The sequence below is a fragment of the Brienomyrus brachyistius genome, chromosome 24 (genome assembly GCF_023856365.1).
Source record: "Brienomyrus brachyistius isolate T26 chromosome 24, BBRACH_0.4, whole genome shotgun sequence".
NCBI classification, from domain to species: domain Eukaryota; kingdom Metazoa; phylum Chordata; class Actinopteri; order Osteoglossiformes; family Mormyridae; genus Brienomyrus; species Brienomyrus brachyistius.
The window spans coordinates 5,454,178-5,471,528 of NC_064556.1; the positions used below are offsets into that span (position 1 = coordinate 5,454,178).

The following is a 17,351-nucleotide window of genomic DNA, read 5'->3' on the forward strand; positions in this document are numbered from 1 at the left end:
AGCACGGCAGCGGGGAAACGATAGCCTCTCATGAAATAATCATTTAGGGGGCAAATGCAAACCGAACACCTTTCCCTTAAATTGCAACGTCCTGAAAAGTGGCTCAACATCCACGGAAGACGAGGGAAAACTTCCCCAGAAAGCTGCATTTTTTTGAACACGTTCCGCAGAAGCTTTCAAAGCCTGATTGGCTCTGAAGGTCAGCTCTCGTCGGACTAACCGAAGGCCTAATTGCCGATGCATAAAGGATCGACTGCACAGTCCTTTTAAGTATTTTTTTCTTCTCCGGCTCAGTCAGATCCACTTTTAGCTTCGCAGCACTGCAGCCAGACCCTGTCGCTCAAATGACATTTTACTGCTCGACGTCCTCTATTCTTGTACAATCTTCTGCACTACAGTATCACATTTTTTCAGTATTTCGTTCACACCAGCCAACCAGAATAGGTTTGGTGCAATGAATGACTTAGTAAGGGGAGCATTACAGGATTTACAGAAATGTGTTATACAGAGAACTTTTTAAAACCTAATGCAGCCTCTCCTCGCGTTACAATGGGATTACATTCTGACAAACCTAACATAAGGCGAAAATATCATAGGGCAAAAAAGCATTTTAATACAGTACGCCAAACCTAACAAACATCATACCCTAGGTTAGCCAACCTTAAACGGTTGGGCAAAAATCATTAAGGCAAACCCTGATTTACTGAAGAACGTACTGAAAGTGAAAAACATTTACCCGTAGTCTAGTTGAAATATCGTGACACAGACCATCGTAACCCGAGGAGTGTTTGTTCATGAAATAAGGAAATGGATTGCATTCCCTGTGGGTTGGCGTTTCCATCAGAAACTCACACCCAGACACACTTTCTCCTCCATGTAGATCAGGTTCGTTGGTGACTCTCAATAACTTTTAGACTTGGTTGGTCTGCACAAGATTATCACCCTGCTAAATGCACAATAACCGTACGCCAAACCATAATTGATTAAACCTCTTTTTTGGAAATGCATGCGCCCAGTGTCCTGCCAAGGGAGTCTGCTGGCTAATTCCAAAGAGTTTCATCCTAACTACCTTGCACTAAGTCCCTGAAGTCCATGGAAGACAGACATATAAGAAAATGATAGACAGATAAAGAAAAGGATGGACAATTTTCCCTCTGAAGCTTATACAGCTCTCCTTGGGTCAGGTTTAAGGTGATGTAGCTGGATTGTCACTAACCAATTGCACAAAAACTAGGATGTATTTAGAGGGGATCTGTCAACCAATCAGAGAGATTGCAGCCAAAGGAAGGCCGGTCTTAGGACCAAGAGTGACATGTCAATTACCTGAGGGCAGCCTTCCTATTGGGTGATGGGCAGAGCGTCGGAGAGTGTGACACAGCCTAAAAGTGTGAGGGGAAAAAGTGATGTTTGCAAGCAATTTGTTTGTTGGTTTGTTCACGCATGAGAATATTTCTCAGAATGCGAGAGTCCTGTCTAGAGAAGAGGGAAAGTGCTTTGTTTTCGTTTTTGTCAGCAGGAGACATTCAAACATTCCAAGCCAGCAGGAAGGATGGGGGTAGTGGGGGGGGGGGCTGGCCTTGGCTACCAGGAGCTCACCAGGAGTGAGCAAGGGGTGTGGGGTTGCACTGGGCCCACGAGCGACTCTGGGCTGCTGTCCGTGGTTCTGGAATTTTCTACCTTCCGTCAGTATCACAGCCCACGCTAAGAAAACACACGTTCCAGAAGAACAAGGGCATTCGTGTATCTAGATGCTTAGCTCATGCTTTCAAATAAGCCTTTTTACCTGCATATTTTGCTGGAGTAATTCAGGTTAAGTGCTTTGCTCAAGGGTATTAGAGCGGGGCCCCACTTGGGACATGAACCAGCAATCTTCAGATTATGAGTGTATGTTCTTAACTCTGCCCCAACCTGCTCTACTTTAGCATTTCATAACTTCGCTAACTTTTGGAATTTTTCACTCTTTACCTTGACCTCGGACCTGCATACTTGCCACTGCTGTTGCTGCTCTAGTTATCTATATCTGTTGTTTTTTTTTGCCTGCTCTCTGACTCTGTTATACTTCCGTGCAATATTATCTATGAAAAAATTACTTATGAGGTTAGGATTCTGCCCCCCCCCCCCCCCCCCACCCACCAGACTGGTACGAGGACCGCAATTTCAGTGAAGAGGTCTGGTGCAAACCTGTCCGCTGCAAGCTAAGTGTTTTACATTCACTGAAAATGAAAACAGGGTTATGTAACATTAAACACAGACATGATATGTAAGGTTTAAATACAGCTCTATATGTTTTTCAATGCTAGGGTGTGGGGATATGCTGAGTTCCCACTGGGCGAATGGGACCACTCTGCAGATTCTCAGCTGCAAAATAATGTCAGCCCGGAAATCCGCGGGAAATCCGCGTCAGCTGGAGAACGCGGACTGCTCCGGGTGTGTCTGAGCGGAATCTCACCAGGTCCCGCCATTTCCACAGCTGGTCGCTAGGCTTCCTCCGACGGCTCATCGACAACATTCATCGCGATAACGCAACCGTGAGGCTAAACGTTAAAAAGCGACGCTTCCATTCGTTCGTTATTAATTCTCGTTTGTGCACCATGAAGTTTACTCCGGGCTGATTATTCTGCTTCTTGTTCCAGGGACAGTTAGCTTGACTATCTTAATCTCACGTTTCTCCTCGCTGCACCAGAACGTCCTCGCTCGGTCTAATTTGTTTCAAGCTAAATTTAAAAACAATTACTTACACCCAACTGTCGCTCTTTAAAAGAAGCCAAAGACATCCAGAAAGCAATGGAGTTCTCTGAGTCAGTGTAATTAATCTGATTGGCCTCAGCTTGCAACGAAATAAATGAGGCTTCAGAACCAGCTAGGGGTGAGACTTACATGTCCTGTTAATCACTAACTGGTACCATGCAATGGGAAGAAAAACCAATCTCCAGGAGCACAGCTGCAAAGACCCATGAGTGGCATCAGTTAACATTCATGGGTGTGGTACAGGTGATGGGGTCAAGACCAATCACATTGAAATTAAGTAAAAACCCCAGAATACCAGACTCAGTAAAAATGGCCATCGTTGTTTGCATTGAGAAGGGTTTCCAGAAAAGCATGGTCTGTGTTTTCTCTGACTCTCATAGTCAGGTTTCCAGGCTGGACTTTAAGGAGGGGAACTACGAGGCAGTTAGCTCCCACAAGAGGGCGCAGAATCCGATTCGAAGTGCCGAAATCGGCACCGTCCACGCCCACGCAGGCCAATCGAACGCGCCACGGAGCGTCACGTGATCGCCAACATTGCCAAGCAGCCCCAGCGTATCCCATCAAACAAGATGTCCGTGACCATTTGCTCGTGCCTTCAGGTTGTAAGAATAAGTCACAAGTCAGTGTTACTCATTAGAATCTAGTTCCTGTGAAATCTCAGGATGCATCACTGATCACTTTTGTATTTGGGCAAAGCAGAGGGGGGGGCATTGTGAGACTCAGTGGGGGGTTGATGGAGGACCTGTGGTCAGAAGGTTGTTGCTTCAAATCCCACAGGCAGCAGAGTGTTTCCACTTCTGTGCCCCTGAGCAAGGTTTTTGACCCCATTTGCTAAGGAGACTGTCTGCCCCTACATTCTCAAAAAAAATAAAAAGTGTATCTCACTTTAGATGAAAGTATCTGCTAAATACACAAAATGGAAGACAGACAGCGAGGCAGAGACTCTCTGCTCACTGCCATGGCTGACAGCCGGAACCTGGAGTCAATTCTAGGAAGGGCAGGAAATGACACGTCATGAACAGGATGTTAGTCCATTCCAGGCTGCAAATATATGCCCTAGTCACTCAATTACATGGACTGCAGGAGGATCTCCAACACAAAGAGACTTGTGCAAATACACATCTGGCGGGTGTTCCTACAAAACAAGATTTATCAGTTAGCTGGGTTAACTCAAGCTAGAAGTCATGGTTGTCCAATAGGAATGCCCCTTACCTCTTATTGGACGATCATGACTTCTCGCTTGTGTTAACTCATCTAACTGAGAAATCCTACTTTGTGGAACACCTCCCCGAATGGGGTTGGTACCCCATACTCTTGTGGTGTGAGATAACAGTGTAGCCCACTGAGCCACTGAGCATCATCTGTGACTAGAATTTCTGAGAAGATACTACGACTGCCATTTCCTGACAGTCAGACGCATTTCAGTTTATATATTCCGCCCTTATCATAACTTAAACTGTCCCGCAACGTTAAGATAAATGAGCGGGGAACATGGGATCAACAGTCGGATAGTCGGTTGAAGATTCTCAGTGAAGTTTAATCCCTCGGTAGACAGTTTCTTAAAAGACAGCAGGTCCTGAGTTAGCGTTTGAAAAATCTCTTTGTTAGCTTTCCTGGAAAGGAGTAATGGTGGAGGCTAACGCTAACAGCTAATGGTCTAACAGCTAATGGTCTAAGTCACACGGTCTAACAGCTAATGGTCTAACAGCTCATGGTCTAAGTCACACGGTCTAACAGCGGCACGTAGTAAAACATATATTAATCGTTATGATGAACAGGGCCGTGCAGTGCAGGCTTTATGCATGTTGAGTATGAGACTGTGCAGTGGCGTACTGGCTGAGGGGGTAACACCATAGGCTCAAATCTCCAGGGTTGAGGGGGGGGTTGAATCTCCTTAGTCTGTGAGGCCAATGACAGAGAAGCAGAGGGCTCCCAGTTTCCTGTTCTGTGCTCCCTGAACCCTGTACTGAATAAGCAGCTATCCGAGACAGTGCTGGGGGGGGGGACTTGGAGCCTATACCACTATACCATGAGGCTAGAGAGACTGAGAGGGATGCCAGCCTATCACAGGACAGACACACTCAGGGACGGGAGGGCAGCTGCCTCCTTTACCAGCTGCCTCTTCCATTTCAGCCACAATCGATTGCACAAAATTAAACTGCCCCCCCCCTCCCCATTTTTGCACATGTTACCGATCAACACAAAATCTGACCCACATTGCCCACAGTCGAGCACCTAGCCATCGAAAAGTTTCTGCGCAGCCTTCATACACCCACAGTTCAGAAAAACCAGCTACCATAACTGCATGACCACCACCCCCCCACAAGAAGGACACACTAAGGCAACACATAGAGGCAGATTCAAAACAGCACCTCTGGAGATGCGAGTTTACAGTGCAACTCACTTAGCCACTGCACTGCCCTGCCCTGTACGTTTTTAATACAGCACATATTCATCAAATATGTTTCTTTGTCTAAGTAATGTAAAGAAATATTTTAAACGTATAGCCTTCAGCAATGTTAATCTCAATATATAAGGAGCTTTTGAAAGACATTATACGCTTTTACAGCTTTGTGGTTTTATGCCTCGTTGGCAATGGGCCGCGTCCAATAACGTTTCAGTTTCGACGGAGCTGTATATGGCCTGTGATGTCTGGGTAATGTGCACAGAGGGCCGTTAAACTGGATCACGCAGCATTCAGCCAGCGTATGGTCACACAGCGAGGCTCCGCAGATGTTTCTTTCTCCAGTGGGGGGCAGTGCCAGGAAGCAGTGGTGGGTGGCTGTGGTGGGTAATGATATCTCTAGAACCAACAGGACGGCAGGTGGTGTAGTGGTTAAAGGAGGGGAGTATTTAAAACAGTTGCTTCTTCAGATTTCAAAGTGCTACATTTCCATTCCGGAAAAGCATTATTTCAGAGCGCCTGAACTGCGCCTTGTGTAAATCGCCCGTGGACGCGCGCGTCTGCCAAGCCCCCAGATTCGCAACGTGTTACGCTCGCAAGACGCTGCATTTCATCAGTGCCTCCTCAGACTCCATTTCCATGGCCTGGGTGAAGAAGACGCAGAGGGAGGGGAGTAAAGTCGGCCTCTGCGGCGTCCCCGGCACCGGCTACGCGCCCTGCATAATTCAACAGACCGCCGAGGTCTTCGCCGCGCCCGAGATGCGGGGAAGCCGGGACGCCTCCCGGCGCGCAGTGCACGCGCGTCTTTGAAGAGAGCCTGGCGCGCACCCGCTAAGGAGCGGAGCGCGCTCCCCGCTTCCCTTCCCGCGGGAACAGACGCGCACCACGGCCAAGCCGCGGCAGGTGCTCGCACGCCGGTGAGACAAGCGAAGCGTGGCAGCAAGAAGCGCGAGCAGGAAGATCTCCGGGTCGCTAATTGGATTAAGTCGTTACTGCAAGTCAACGGAGGGCTGCAGCTTCATGTGCTGTATAAGTGCCGCAGAGTTTTTTTTTTTTTGTTTTTTTTTTTGGTTTTGCTCATTTTCCCAAGGTAAAAATTAATGCAGCGTGTAAAACGCTCTAATGCAGCCTACTAATTACTTAGCAGGGTGAAAAGTTTGTGCGTGGTGATTTGGGTGTGCTCTGTAGTGAGGCACGACGCACTTTATGAAATATGAAATGCTGGAGCGTACGTGCGTCACTCCGGTAAACGAGATTTGCACCGCGTCCAGCTCCGCTCACCCAGCCAAAGAGGAAGGTGGGCAGCGGTACAGATCTGGCTGCTTGTGAATCCCCGACGCCCCAGCCTGTTTTTTTTTCACTCTCCGCTATACAGCCGCCTGGCACAGATGGGCTCTGCTCCGTCAAAAGCCTTATTTACTTATGCTTGAGCGTAATGGACGATTTCTTTATAATACTTGTTCCAAACTAGAGTCATTTTTCATTTGCAGTGATATAAGATAATACGATTCAGCCATTATAATTGATCCACAAAATGAATAGGGATGACATTGTATTAGGCATCGGGAAGTTTGCCGTTAATAGATTGAGAATTTCTAGGACACGGTATATATCCTGCAAAAGAATATGTGTACAGTGAACTTTATATAAATGACTGAAAGCGCATCCATCTCCATCCAGCACGGTCTCTGAGTTCCCTATAAGCTGTACTCCATCTTGATAAAGTTTTAATGATTCGGTCGATTGTGAGAAAACCACCTTCCTGCTTCTTCATCTTGAAGACCACAGTCCCACTTTCAGCCCCTGTAATTCCCCGGCCTCCTTCCCATCCTATTACCGCCCCCCACCCCTCCTCCCCCCCGCCACGCACACAAATAAATCCTGACACTCTCTTTAATGACTGTTGTCGTCCCCCACCCTCCATCCCCGGGGGTGATACTGTCAGATTTGTCTTCGGTGGCTAAAGAAAAACTGGATGAGTAAATACGAGCCTTCATATCTTCTCCGCTGAATGAAAAAACTAAAAGGCTTAGTGGTATCCCCACGTTTTCATATTATTCTCTAGGGTAAAGGGGACTCGGGACTTGAAACGTCGTGCTTCCCGGTTTTGTCATCAGAGCACCGGTGTTTCCGATATTGACTTCAGCTCGTGTGACCCGCCCCCTGAGCACTTAGTACTTAGCATGATTAGCGCTTCATCATTCATCATTTACGCATCCCAGCCCATCTTTCAGCTCCGCTCAGCTGTGCAGGTCGACCCCTTAACTCGATGCAGGACTGCAATGTCCCGATAATCGAGGGCCAGCGCTGGCCTCTCTTATTCTCCTACACAGACAAAACATGCAGTTTTATTATATTGAACGAATTATATAAATATAAAAGTTTTGTTGCAGCGTGATACTGAAGCGTTTGAAATTGATCGTGGGGGCCTGAGATGCTTTAGGATGCAAAATTAACGGGGCCTGACTTTTACATGTTGGTTTTAATTAACTTCTTAATGCGTTTCAGAAAAGGGAGGTGGTTAAATTAGAGCGCAATCTGTTATGATATATGATGCTGAAATGATTACAGTGAGGCACTCTGTGTTTACCACCACTCGAACCACGCGTTGGCGCCGGGCCCCAAAGGTTTGTGCGCCCCCTGTTGACCAAAAGCAATCCTACACTAGTAAGTCACTTTTTAAGTGGAAACCCCAAGAATTATTATATAAGATCCCCAGTGGAGATTTCCATTTCAAAATGACATCGACATTTTTAGGGAATGAAACTCAGAGGTGCCCAGATTCTATAACATAAGGCAAGGGGGTCAATGCTGTGAGGTTTTAAATGACAGGATTTACGTAGATACAGATCAGCGTTTAACCCTTTAGACCCACTGACCCGTTTAAATGTCAAACACAGTGCAGCGGTAGTGTTTTGATGAGAGCTTTGGCTTCCTTATGTCTTGGGAAGAAATCACAGGCCATAATCCTCAGATGACAATTAAAGCTTTTAGCCAAGACTATTGTTAGCAGGATATAATGGCCGGTCTGAGCTAGAAATTATATTTAATTTAACAGCAGGACCCTTTATGATATTTGGAATGAAATGGACTATCTCACCCATTTTCCAGTTATGTAGAAAAGGATTCAATTGTAATTTTATTTGAGAAGAAAACTACAATAACAAAAATATATTCTGCGATTCAGTATTGTGTATGACTTCGATAAGGTTTTTAAATTATCTATGAAATTCTTCGTATTAATTCAGTGCCTTTATAATGTAATACTTATAATGTAGCATTACGGAATGTGAGTTGTCCATTTGATGTATTCATGCAAGAAAGCAAACGTCTGTGTTTTCTCAACCCCAAACCTAATTAGCCCCCCAAAGGGCGATGCCTTGGGGGTGCTCGTTTTCTGGGGCTACGCTGCCCTCTGCCGGTGACAGGCTGTCAAAATACATAAACAACACGTCTAATGTCTGAGATGAGATTATTTAAAATGACAGTGAGTGGGCGATCATCCAGGGCGTAAGACGTCAGACACAATGACAGCAGACGCTGCCCTTCACCCCCATCTCATACCAGCCACTCAACAGTCTTAACTCTGACAGTGTGTGAAACACATTTGAGTGCAGATTCTTTTCATCGGTTTTACGGAACGTTTGTGACTTTGAAGACTTTTTTCTGTAAGTCTTGATTGCACAATTCTGGTCTAGCAGATACTCTCCTTCCACTAGGCAATCTGCTTGGGGGAAGGGTCACCCAGTCATTTCCTGCTTTATTTTTTATTATTCAGACAGTGAGAACAGTGGGATTCCCAAGCACAGGGTATCTTGCTTTGATGAAGGAACGCAGGGATCGGGACCATAAGTGTGTGGCCCCCTGGAGACAACATTAGTAACATGGCATCAATACAGAGAAAGGAGATGAGCCCCGCCCCCACCCACCTACATCAGGGGGAGCAGATGGTGCTGTGATTAAGCAGTCAGACTCATGCCCTAAAGGTCACAAGTTCAAATCCTGGACTCCGCGTGCTGTAATACCCTTGATACTTCGGAAGCTTACTAAGCTACTCCGCTGTGCTAATGCGAGTAGGAACAGAGGCGAAGGTAAGCTAACGCGTGAGGTAATAAATCATTAAGGTTTCCCGTCGACCAGCCTGCAAAGGGCTTTGTCATCATTCCAGCCACTGCGGAGAGTGCAGTCACTGCACTGTCAGGTGCTGAAACGAGCGCCATTACGTCTATTTTTGAGAAGCGCATTTATTTTTGTTTTTAATTTGAACTACTTTTTTGGAAACCCATACAGACATATCCCGTCGGAGAAACCCGTGTATCGAAAGATACGCAATGTTCATAACCAACTTGAATGTGCATGAATTAATATGTGCAGTGCTTTATGTGTATATGTGCTCCTAATAAATCAATATGTACAATAGTGGGAACAGGTATTAAATCGTCGTCACTTTATTAGGTACCCCTATGTTTCACCATCTAATAGCTGATACTTGTGTCTTCAGGTCTTCAGAAACCACTTTGAGCATTGATGAGTTGTGTTTGTAGCTGCCCTCCTGCACACCACTGCTGTACCCAGCTTGTGTCCTTTCTGTTAGCCTTAACTTTGGCCATTCTCCTCCGACCTCTCCCACTGACGTGGTGTTTTTCCAGCAGCAGAAATATCGCTGATTGGACGTTTTTGTCCCTCGCCCCATTCTCTGTAAACTCTAGACGGCGGAGCACACGGATGTCCCAGGAGGGCAGCTGTTTCTGGTACCCGCGACAACGTCCGGGTCTAAAATAGCGTAGATCGTAGCCACGTGAAGCTCTTGACCTTCCTGTTCTGTTATATTCAGTTGCAGTCACATGATTGGCTGTTAGCAGGAGCATGATTGGCTGTTTGCATTAGCAGGTAGTAGGGCTGGGCAGTTCATTGAATTTTAAATTACAGTTGCAGCTTCCAACGATTATCAAAACAAAATAACCGAGATTAATTGATTGTTGTGCCGCAATTCGTTTCTCAGTGATGTTCCTGTTTTGTCTTGTGTTATAAATCTAGTGCCGCTCTTTCTAACCCCATTTTGTTTCTCCCTTTGATTGAATTTGGAGTTCAAGAAAATCCACTCTTAAAAAGACAATGAATTTCAAAGGGTGTAAATAACTCCACGATATTTACAAAGTGAACGATTAATCGTGTCAAATAATCCTGATCTCACTGACAGAAATAATTGCGATTATGACCATTGAGTGTGTATGGTCAGATTGAGCGTGTGAAATATGCGTGAAAGTGTAAACGTCCATGGTGAATAGAAATGAAACATAGTGTCCTCCGTACCACATTTCTAATGTGTCTTCACAAAAGCGCAGCAGGTCTAATGAAAAATAGGATGTATCTGAGCACAGCTATTATGAAGACCCCCGAGAACGAACCCCCACAAAAGAAAAGATTCATTACAATGTTACTGGCATCCTACTGGATGACATCATCGTGTCAATGGCCTCTGTCCCTCTATGCAGTCCACTTTGTTGCCGTTTGCTTTAATTTACTGCTTAATTGGTAATTGCTAAGGTAATTATTTGGATGTATGTCTCCCTACCAGGTGCAAATCGACAGCTAATTAAAAAGTATTCAAATACTGCCAGAGCTCCCATCCCAGAAGGGTGCAGGAACCCTGGTGTGCTTGCACAGAATTGCCCACGGATAATATTACACATCTGCCAAAAAAATGTTATTTTATACCACACTGACATACCATATGGTCCAGCCTGTTGTTAATGGTGACCTCCGAATGTGTTCATAGTTTTACATAAACCTGCGTACTGTAACATAGAACGATGCTTGCTTGAGGGTTTCCGAGTGATTTACAAAGCCGACGGTTTGACAGCGTTTGTATTTATGGACACAATCATGGTCAGAATTTGACTACGGTGGGCGGGTTATTGGGTCTGAACCGCAACATTCTGGCCCCTGCTTGCGTAACTGCTGGTTCCGGCCGGTGATAGAAGCCAACACTGGGTTTGCTTTCCGCCGAAAAAGTCTTCACAGCTGCAGTTTTTAAAATGGGAGTGGATGTCCTCATAGTTCCATTGCATTCTTGGTATTGTCTAGAACAGTTCCTCAAACCGGTCCTTGGGGACCCCCTGACTGTCCATATTTTTGCTCCCTCCCTGCTGCCAGCCAATCAAGAACGTTTACACAACTGGTAGAGGCGCACCGGGAGCTGGGAGGGAGCGAAAATCTGGACTGGTCTGGGGGGTCCCCAAGGAATGGGTTGGAAAAAAAAAACTTTTCTGGAAACAACTTTTTAATGACACCATAGACAGCAAAAAGGAAGCTTAGCGATATTGCATTGTAGAGGTCAGATTTTGTTTTAAGCTTTTTTGTTCTTTTTCCAAAAAGGCACAGTGGCAGTATTGTTCCAAAGGCATCAGACTAGCATCCGTGGCTACAGGACAGTTACCCATGGTCCCCTGAGCCACACAGTCTGGTCTTCAGGAGCTTTGCAGTGTGGTGGACACCTGGTACATCTGGCTTCTCAGTCTCCTTTTCACCTCTCGGATCATCTGGCAGACGGCCAGCGGGTAGCAGCAGTAGACAGCGAGCCAGTCCTCACATACGCTGCCCTGAGGATGGAGGGAAATACGGACGTTGTCGATAAACCACCAAGGGAACACCAAGATGGCTGCCAGCGAGCCACCGTGTCCAGTCACCTGTTTTCATAACACCTGTCCCACTGATTCGCCTACAGTCACTCAGTGCTGCTGTTCTCTATCACACAGGGCCACGTCAAAGGCAGCATTAATGAAAGAATACTTGTCAAGAAACGAGAGGAATCTGCTCTATACTAGAATATCTACAGCACCTGTGTGAGAATTATTACTATTATTATTATTATTATTCTTTATCCAATATACATACTTTTAAGAGAAAGACCCTGGAGCATTTGGGGCAGGGGGATGTGTTACTCAAAGGCCCAGTGCTGAAATCACTCTGCTCGCACAGGGATTTGTACTAGTGACCTTCCCATCACAGCCTGAGTGTCCCACCCCACTGAGCCACACACTGTCACCGGTGAAACAGTCAAAGTGCTTCCCTCCCTCCCTCTCCTTTCATTCGGTGAGTCCTATCTCGCGCCGAGCCGCACCGCCGGCGTCTCCTGTCCCACGGCGCGCCCCCTTTACCCGTATTTTGAACCTCTCCCTGATGCCCACGCGCATGGCGAGCGTGGAGCCGGGCAGCAGCGGAAGGCACAGACATTCCCCGTACTGATGAGCGAGACTCAGGTCCAGGCAGCAGGGGAAGGCGGCACCCAGGAGGCCTTAAAAAAAAAACAGCGACGGCTGAATCACGGGGCTCCCGGGGGGGGGGGGGGGGGGCATGACTGATTTAAAGGGCCACTTCACCCCAAAACTGAAAAAAAAAGTTACGTTTTAGAGGAGCTTCAGGGTGAGCACCCAGCCGGTATCTTCTGCGCAGTGATACAATAGTTCCTACATTAAACTGCTCACTACGAAGTCTGTGGATTATAACGGGCTCACGATTTCTGGTAAGAGACGTGACTGTTGAATTTTTCAAATGTATTTGTCTTTTTTTGCCCGCTTTAATCTAATAGCACTACAAGCCCCTCTAAAAGATATATTTTTTCAATTTTGGGGTAAACTGCCCCTTTAAGAAGTGTACAAAAAAAACACACAAAAATAACCTCCCCCATAAGTAGCTATAAGTAGCTTTAGATTAGAATTACGGTAGTACAGCGGTGCAATAATAATGGTAACATGAGGTTTTTCAACTGAAAATATTTGGTGCCATTCAAGATTTGAAGCCCTACACTCAGATATGAAAGAGTATTAACGCAAAGAAGATACTATAACGATATATTATTAGGTGAATCTTCCTCATTGTCAATGAAACGCAAGTCGGAATTCACGATGAGCCTTCGTGTCACCAGAAAGCCACTTACACGTAGTCATGTCCCCACACACATTGAAGAGGCCCGTACTCCATTCTCCCCCCGTCTGTGTTATGGTAGTGACCGTAGTTGTGGTAACGCCAAGGCCGGGCTGTTCAATCACGGGGTGTCCCAACCAGCCATCGGGGGCCGTTTGCTCCATTCCGGTCTGAGGAGGTGTTAAATCTTCGGTCGTAGCATTGGCTGAAAGCTGTCCTTCAGGACTAGTAAAAATGTCAATTAGCTTGGACAGCAGCTGCCTCATTTAGCATCTACCTCAGTTAGCAACTATTTGCAAATATGATGGCGATAAAAAATTCATTTTGTGACCTAATGCGCACATTTACAAACAAATCTCGTACACCTGAGAACGATGCACGTCGGCGTGAGAGAGATCTATGAAGTACAATGTATAAAATGTTGTTAAACATGCCCACTTCCTGATGGATGAGAGAAATCAAGTACGGAAGGCTGGCGTGAAGTCGTAAGCACACCTAGGTTACCGTGATTTTCACTTATCGACCGTTTCACTTAACAACCTGGTCATTGAAACGGAACTTGGTGTCTAAACGAGGAGAGGATGTATTGTACAATATTACCTAAGGTAATCCTTGAAACATAATGTACAAACGTATAAAATCTATGCCTTACTCCAGTGATGCCTCAGAATTAAATTGAAATTAATTTTCTGGTAGCTATGTGAAAAATTCTTGAATCATACATTTAATATTCCAAATATGTTCGACTGAATATGCAAGTAAAGGCCATACGGTCAGAAAATGACCATTTCTGAGCCAAGTATCCTTTATGATTTATTCTATTTGACAAATAAACTCATTTGCCGATACAAAAAAAAAAAAACTTACGGCCTTTCAGTCGCAGAATCTTCCGCGTCCAGCATGTTCTTTGTCCGTGGGCTTTGAAGAGGAAGAGTGAGTCTTCAAAGGCAACAGAGGCTTGGGACGGGGGGGGGTGGGGGACGTGCTTGCACAGATAGTGAAGTAACCGGTGCTGGCTGCTGCAGATAACGTGCTCATCCACCATGGGGGGGGTGGAGGGGGGCTTGGGTCTCTGTTTCTGCTATTACGCCCTGGTTGGCTCCCTCTCTACCAGCCCTGGAGACGAGGAGCCTCCCAGCTGCCCTTGCGGGGTCCCATCCAGGGGCGAATCCAGCATTTTTTTAAGGTAGAGAGCACAAGCAAGCCATAATTCATACAAGGGGGCCAACTTTATCAGTAGCCAATGACATGCTTTGAATCCGTGACTGACAGGGACGGGAGTACTCCAGGGGCCAATCAGAGGCCAGTGAGCCCACCCCTTATATACGTCCCTGGTCCCATCCTGCGTTTCTTCTCACAAACCTAGCCGTTTAGGACCCATTGCCTCGGTCGCCATGACAGCGATGCTGATGCCACGTGTTGCCATGCCTGCATTGCACGGGTGTAACTTTACTGAAACGCAGAACTTGTGAGATACCTGGGATAATGGGTTGCGAAGAATGATGGAATTTCGCGGAGGAGGAAGCACAGGGCGGGGGGGCGAATAGGGTGGGATGCCAGTCCTGCACGCTATGGACAAACCTGCACGGTACAGCAATAACAAAAACCATACCAATAAAACGAGTACCTGGAGAAAAACGACATGAATCGTACTGCCAACCCTGCAGGTGTGAGAGCGCGGTGCTACCCAGTGACCCACCTTAGCGGCGATAACGAGAAACGTTAATGACATTAACAACAGCGCCTCCACCATCTTAAATTCTCCACGAGCTGATCTACAGCAGCGCCGCGCTGCCTGCTCCTGTGCGTCAGTTCTGCACCCTCTGCACCGTCTGGCTGCACGTCGGCATTTTTAAATAAACTGCAAACCCACAAACAGGCTCTCGTAAGCCGCCGACCCCCCCCCCCCCCCCCCCCCCCCCTTCCGTCGGCAAGCAAAGCGCTGCGGGGAGTGGAGCTCGCTCGTCTCCACGGCAGCGCCTGGCTCCGTCAGCCTTTTGCACGCTCCCGGGCTCCTGTGTTTAGCCTGCAAGGGGGGGCCGCCTGCTTGATCTCACGTATTCCTGTGGTTGTCTGTCATTCGCCGTTTCCTCTTAAAGCATGCTCGGCGCAAATAAAACATGCAGCTTATTGTTGGGGGGAACTGAAGTAATGACAAGTAGCGGTCAGGCCTTGAACGTAATCAACGCCCGGCTCTGCTCTCAGTTCTTCAAAAAAAATGACGCCTGTCATTTTGCATTACGGATGTATCAGTGAGTATTTTGTAGAGCTAGCCTTTAGCAGCAGGAGCAACATCTCAGCTCTGAGCAAAACCGCAGCGGCGCATTCAAACTGAAGAAAGAGACAGAGATTAATAGTAAACACCTTTATGTTGACAAAAGGGGAGACATTTGGACTGACTGCCACGTCTCTCGTTGGCTCTTCCAATCCGCTCCTAAAAAAACAGCTAGTCCTTGCCCCTGTTATTCCTCTAGGTCTTTGGTTATGCGACGATGCTCAAGCTGAGATCGCATTTTTGAATCGAGAAGTCGCAACTTCCCTTCCTGGCACGTCGCATCGAATGCGTGGAGTGTTTTTCAGGGGGGTACTTTGCAGGAGATGCACACTGTGAAGCACAGGCCCTGGTGGGTGGAGGAGCAGTTCAGCCAGCGAAAGCAAACTTGTGGGGAGGACACACACACTTCTCTTGCTGGTAATACTGCAAAGTTGACATTCAGTATCTAAAAGACTCTCCTCTGACAGTGTGAGGACTCCCTATCTTCCGCTCCTCAGAACGTCCTTTGTGTCTTCTTCATAAATGTCAATCTTGGGGGGGGGGGCACTGGCTAGTGGAGGGTTACTCTTGCTGCTACACGAGTTGTTTGAACATACCTCCCCCCCCCCCAAAAAAAAATGATCCAGAAAGATCCAGAAAAGGAATGATTTAGACTTAACCACCCCCAACACCCCCCACCTCCTCACATGTGACTCCCACCCACCTAGAACTCTTACACCCAACTGCCTGATTTCAAAAACACTATATTCAATAAGATATAGGTGTGAAGTGAGAAAGTACAAACTCCATCTTCACCTCGTTTCACAGCAGAAGTCAGTCCCCTTTCTGCGTTTCCTCCAGTTTGTTTTGTCACTTTGTCACGACATTATCCTCCGACATGAACATGACCAACATCCTTTCCATTAGATATCCGACAAATTCTAGAGGAGACTACTGAAAGAAATCAACTGGGCAAAGAATGTCAGCTAGCAGAAGGAACGACGACGTGCAATGCAGCTGAAAGTCCTGTTTCCTCACCACTAAAAGCAGAGTATCGCACGTCGAACGTGAGACCGGCCTTTGAAATAGGCTGACGACTCTGATAAAGGCTTTGCTGATGATTACCTTAGATCGGAAAAAAACTGCATGAATTTCCCAATGCGACAATTCTCCTTCACTTTATCATATTTTTCTGTCACAGACTGTGTACAATACCAACGTAATCCAGCTAGTGGGGAAAATAAAAGATTTATTACCAGCGTGCATGTTTTCCATCCGGAGATTCCGCTGCTCGAGTGTATATATGAGACTGTAAATATTACACAGAAAAATGTAATGTTCCAGCCAATTTTTTTCACAGCTTCTTATTAAACGCAGGGTTGCTGTAAGAGCAGTCCTGGTGTAACGCGGTGAGACACAGGAAAATGCACGAAATGTGAAGACAAAAAAGAATTTGTAAAGACATAGAGCCAGAGGTGGCCTCAAACCTACATCCCCGAATGCGTGAGCCCAAGGCCGTTCTTTGAGTAGGACAGATCCACGTTATATGGATATGGGAGGAAGAGACAGGGATTTTATTTTAGGATGAGAGCGCAGATGGGTGTAATATAAGTAGGAGAGAGTTACAAAAAAAGAGAAACCGAATCTCCAGAGCCACCTGACTCACAGAAAGACAATACCCCACGCACGTCCCCAGAAACGTCATATTTTTTACCTGGATATACGTTCGTTTATGACTAACGTTTAGAGTAAAATATGTCAAAAGTTCATTTTAACATTAATGTTAAATGTCTTGCGAAAGACTTCTATTATTCTGTGATATTTTCATATGTTTAGCCCCATACTATATTTCCGCCAGAGAAAACAGCCGACTTTTTGTAGTTTCATTGCCACCGATACCGACACATCAGTAACTCCCGTATTATAGGTTATATTCCTAGGATAATTCAAAATATCCAGCTATATTCCAGGGTCAAGATCTTAATAACAGGGATATTGTATTCAGAGTATTACTGAAAG

At 46.3% G+C, this 17,351-nt stretch overlaps 1 protein-coding gene across 1 annotated transcript; it reads right to left on the reverse strand.

Annotated features, from left to right (window-relative positions):
* Positions 1-11,007: 11,007 nt before the first annotated feature.
* Positions 11,008-14,039, reverse strand: plac8l1 (PLAC8 like 1). The gene is made up of 4 exons (XM_048994978.1): positions 13,946-14,039; positions 13,092-13,303; positions 12,313-12,449; positions 11,008-11,754 (listed from the first exon to the last, which is right to left on the reverse strand). Exons 1-4 carry the CDS (start codon positions 13,978-13,980, stop codon positions 11,623-11,625), a joined length of 516 nt encoding a protein of 171 aa, XP_048850935.1. The 5' UTR covers positions 13,981-14,039; the 3' UTR covers positions 11,008-11,622.
* Between the last annotated feature and the right edge of the window lie 3,312 nt (positions 14,040-17,351).

Bases quoted from the DNA above. Each gene is read 5' to 3' on its own strand.
- plac8l1 (XM_048994978.1), bottom strand. From the start codon at position 13,980: ATGCTGGACGCGGAAGATTCTGCGACTGAAAGGCC. The intron at 12,450-13,091 runs GTAAGTGGCTTT...TTTTTTTTTAAG, and splicing joins GTGTGGGGACATGACTACGT to GCCTCCTGGGTGCCGCCTTC. The intron at 11,755-12,312 runs GTAAAGGGGGCG...CTCCATCCTCAG, and splicing joins GGGAGAGGTTCAAAATACGG to GGCAGCGTATGTGAGGACTG.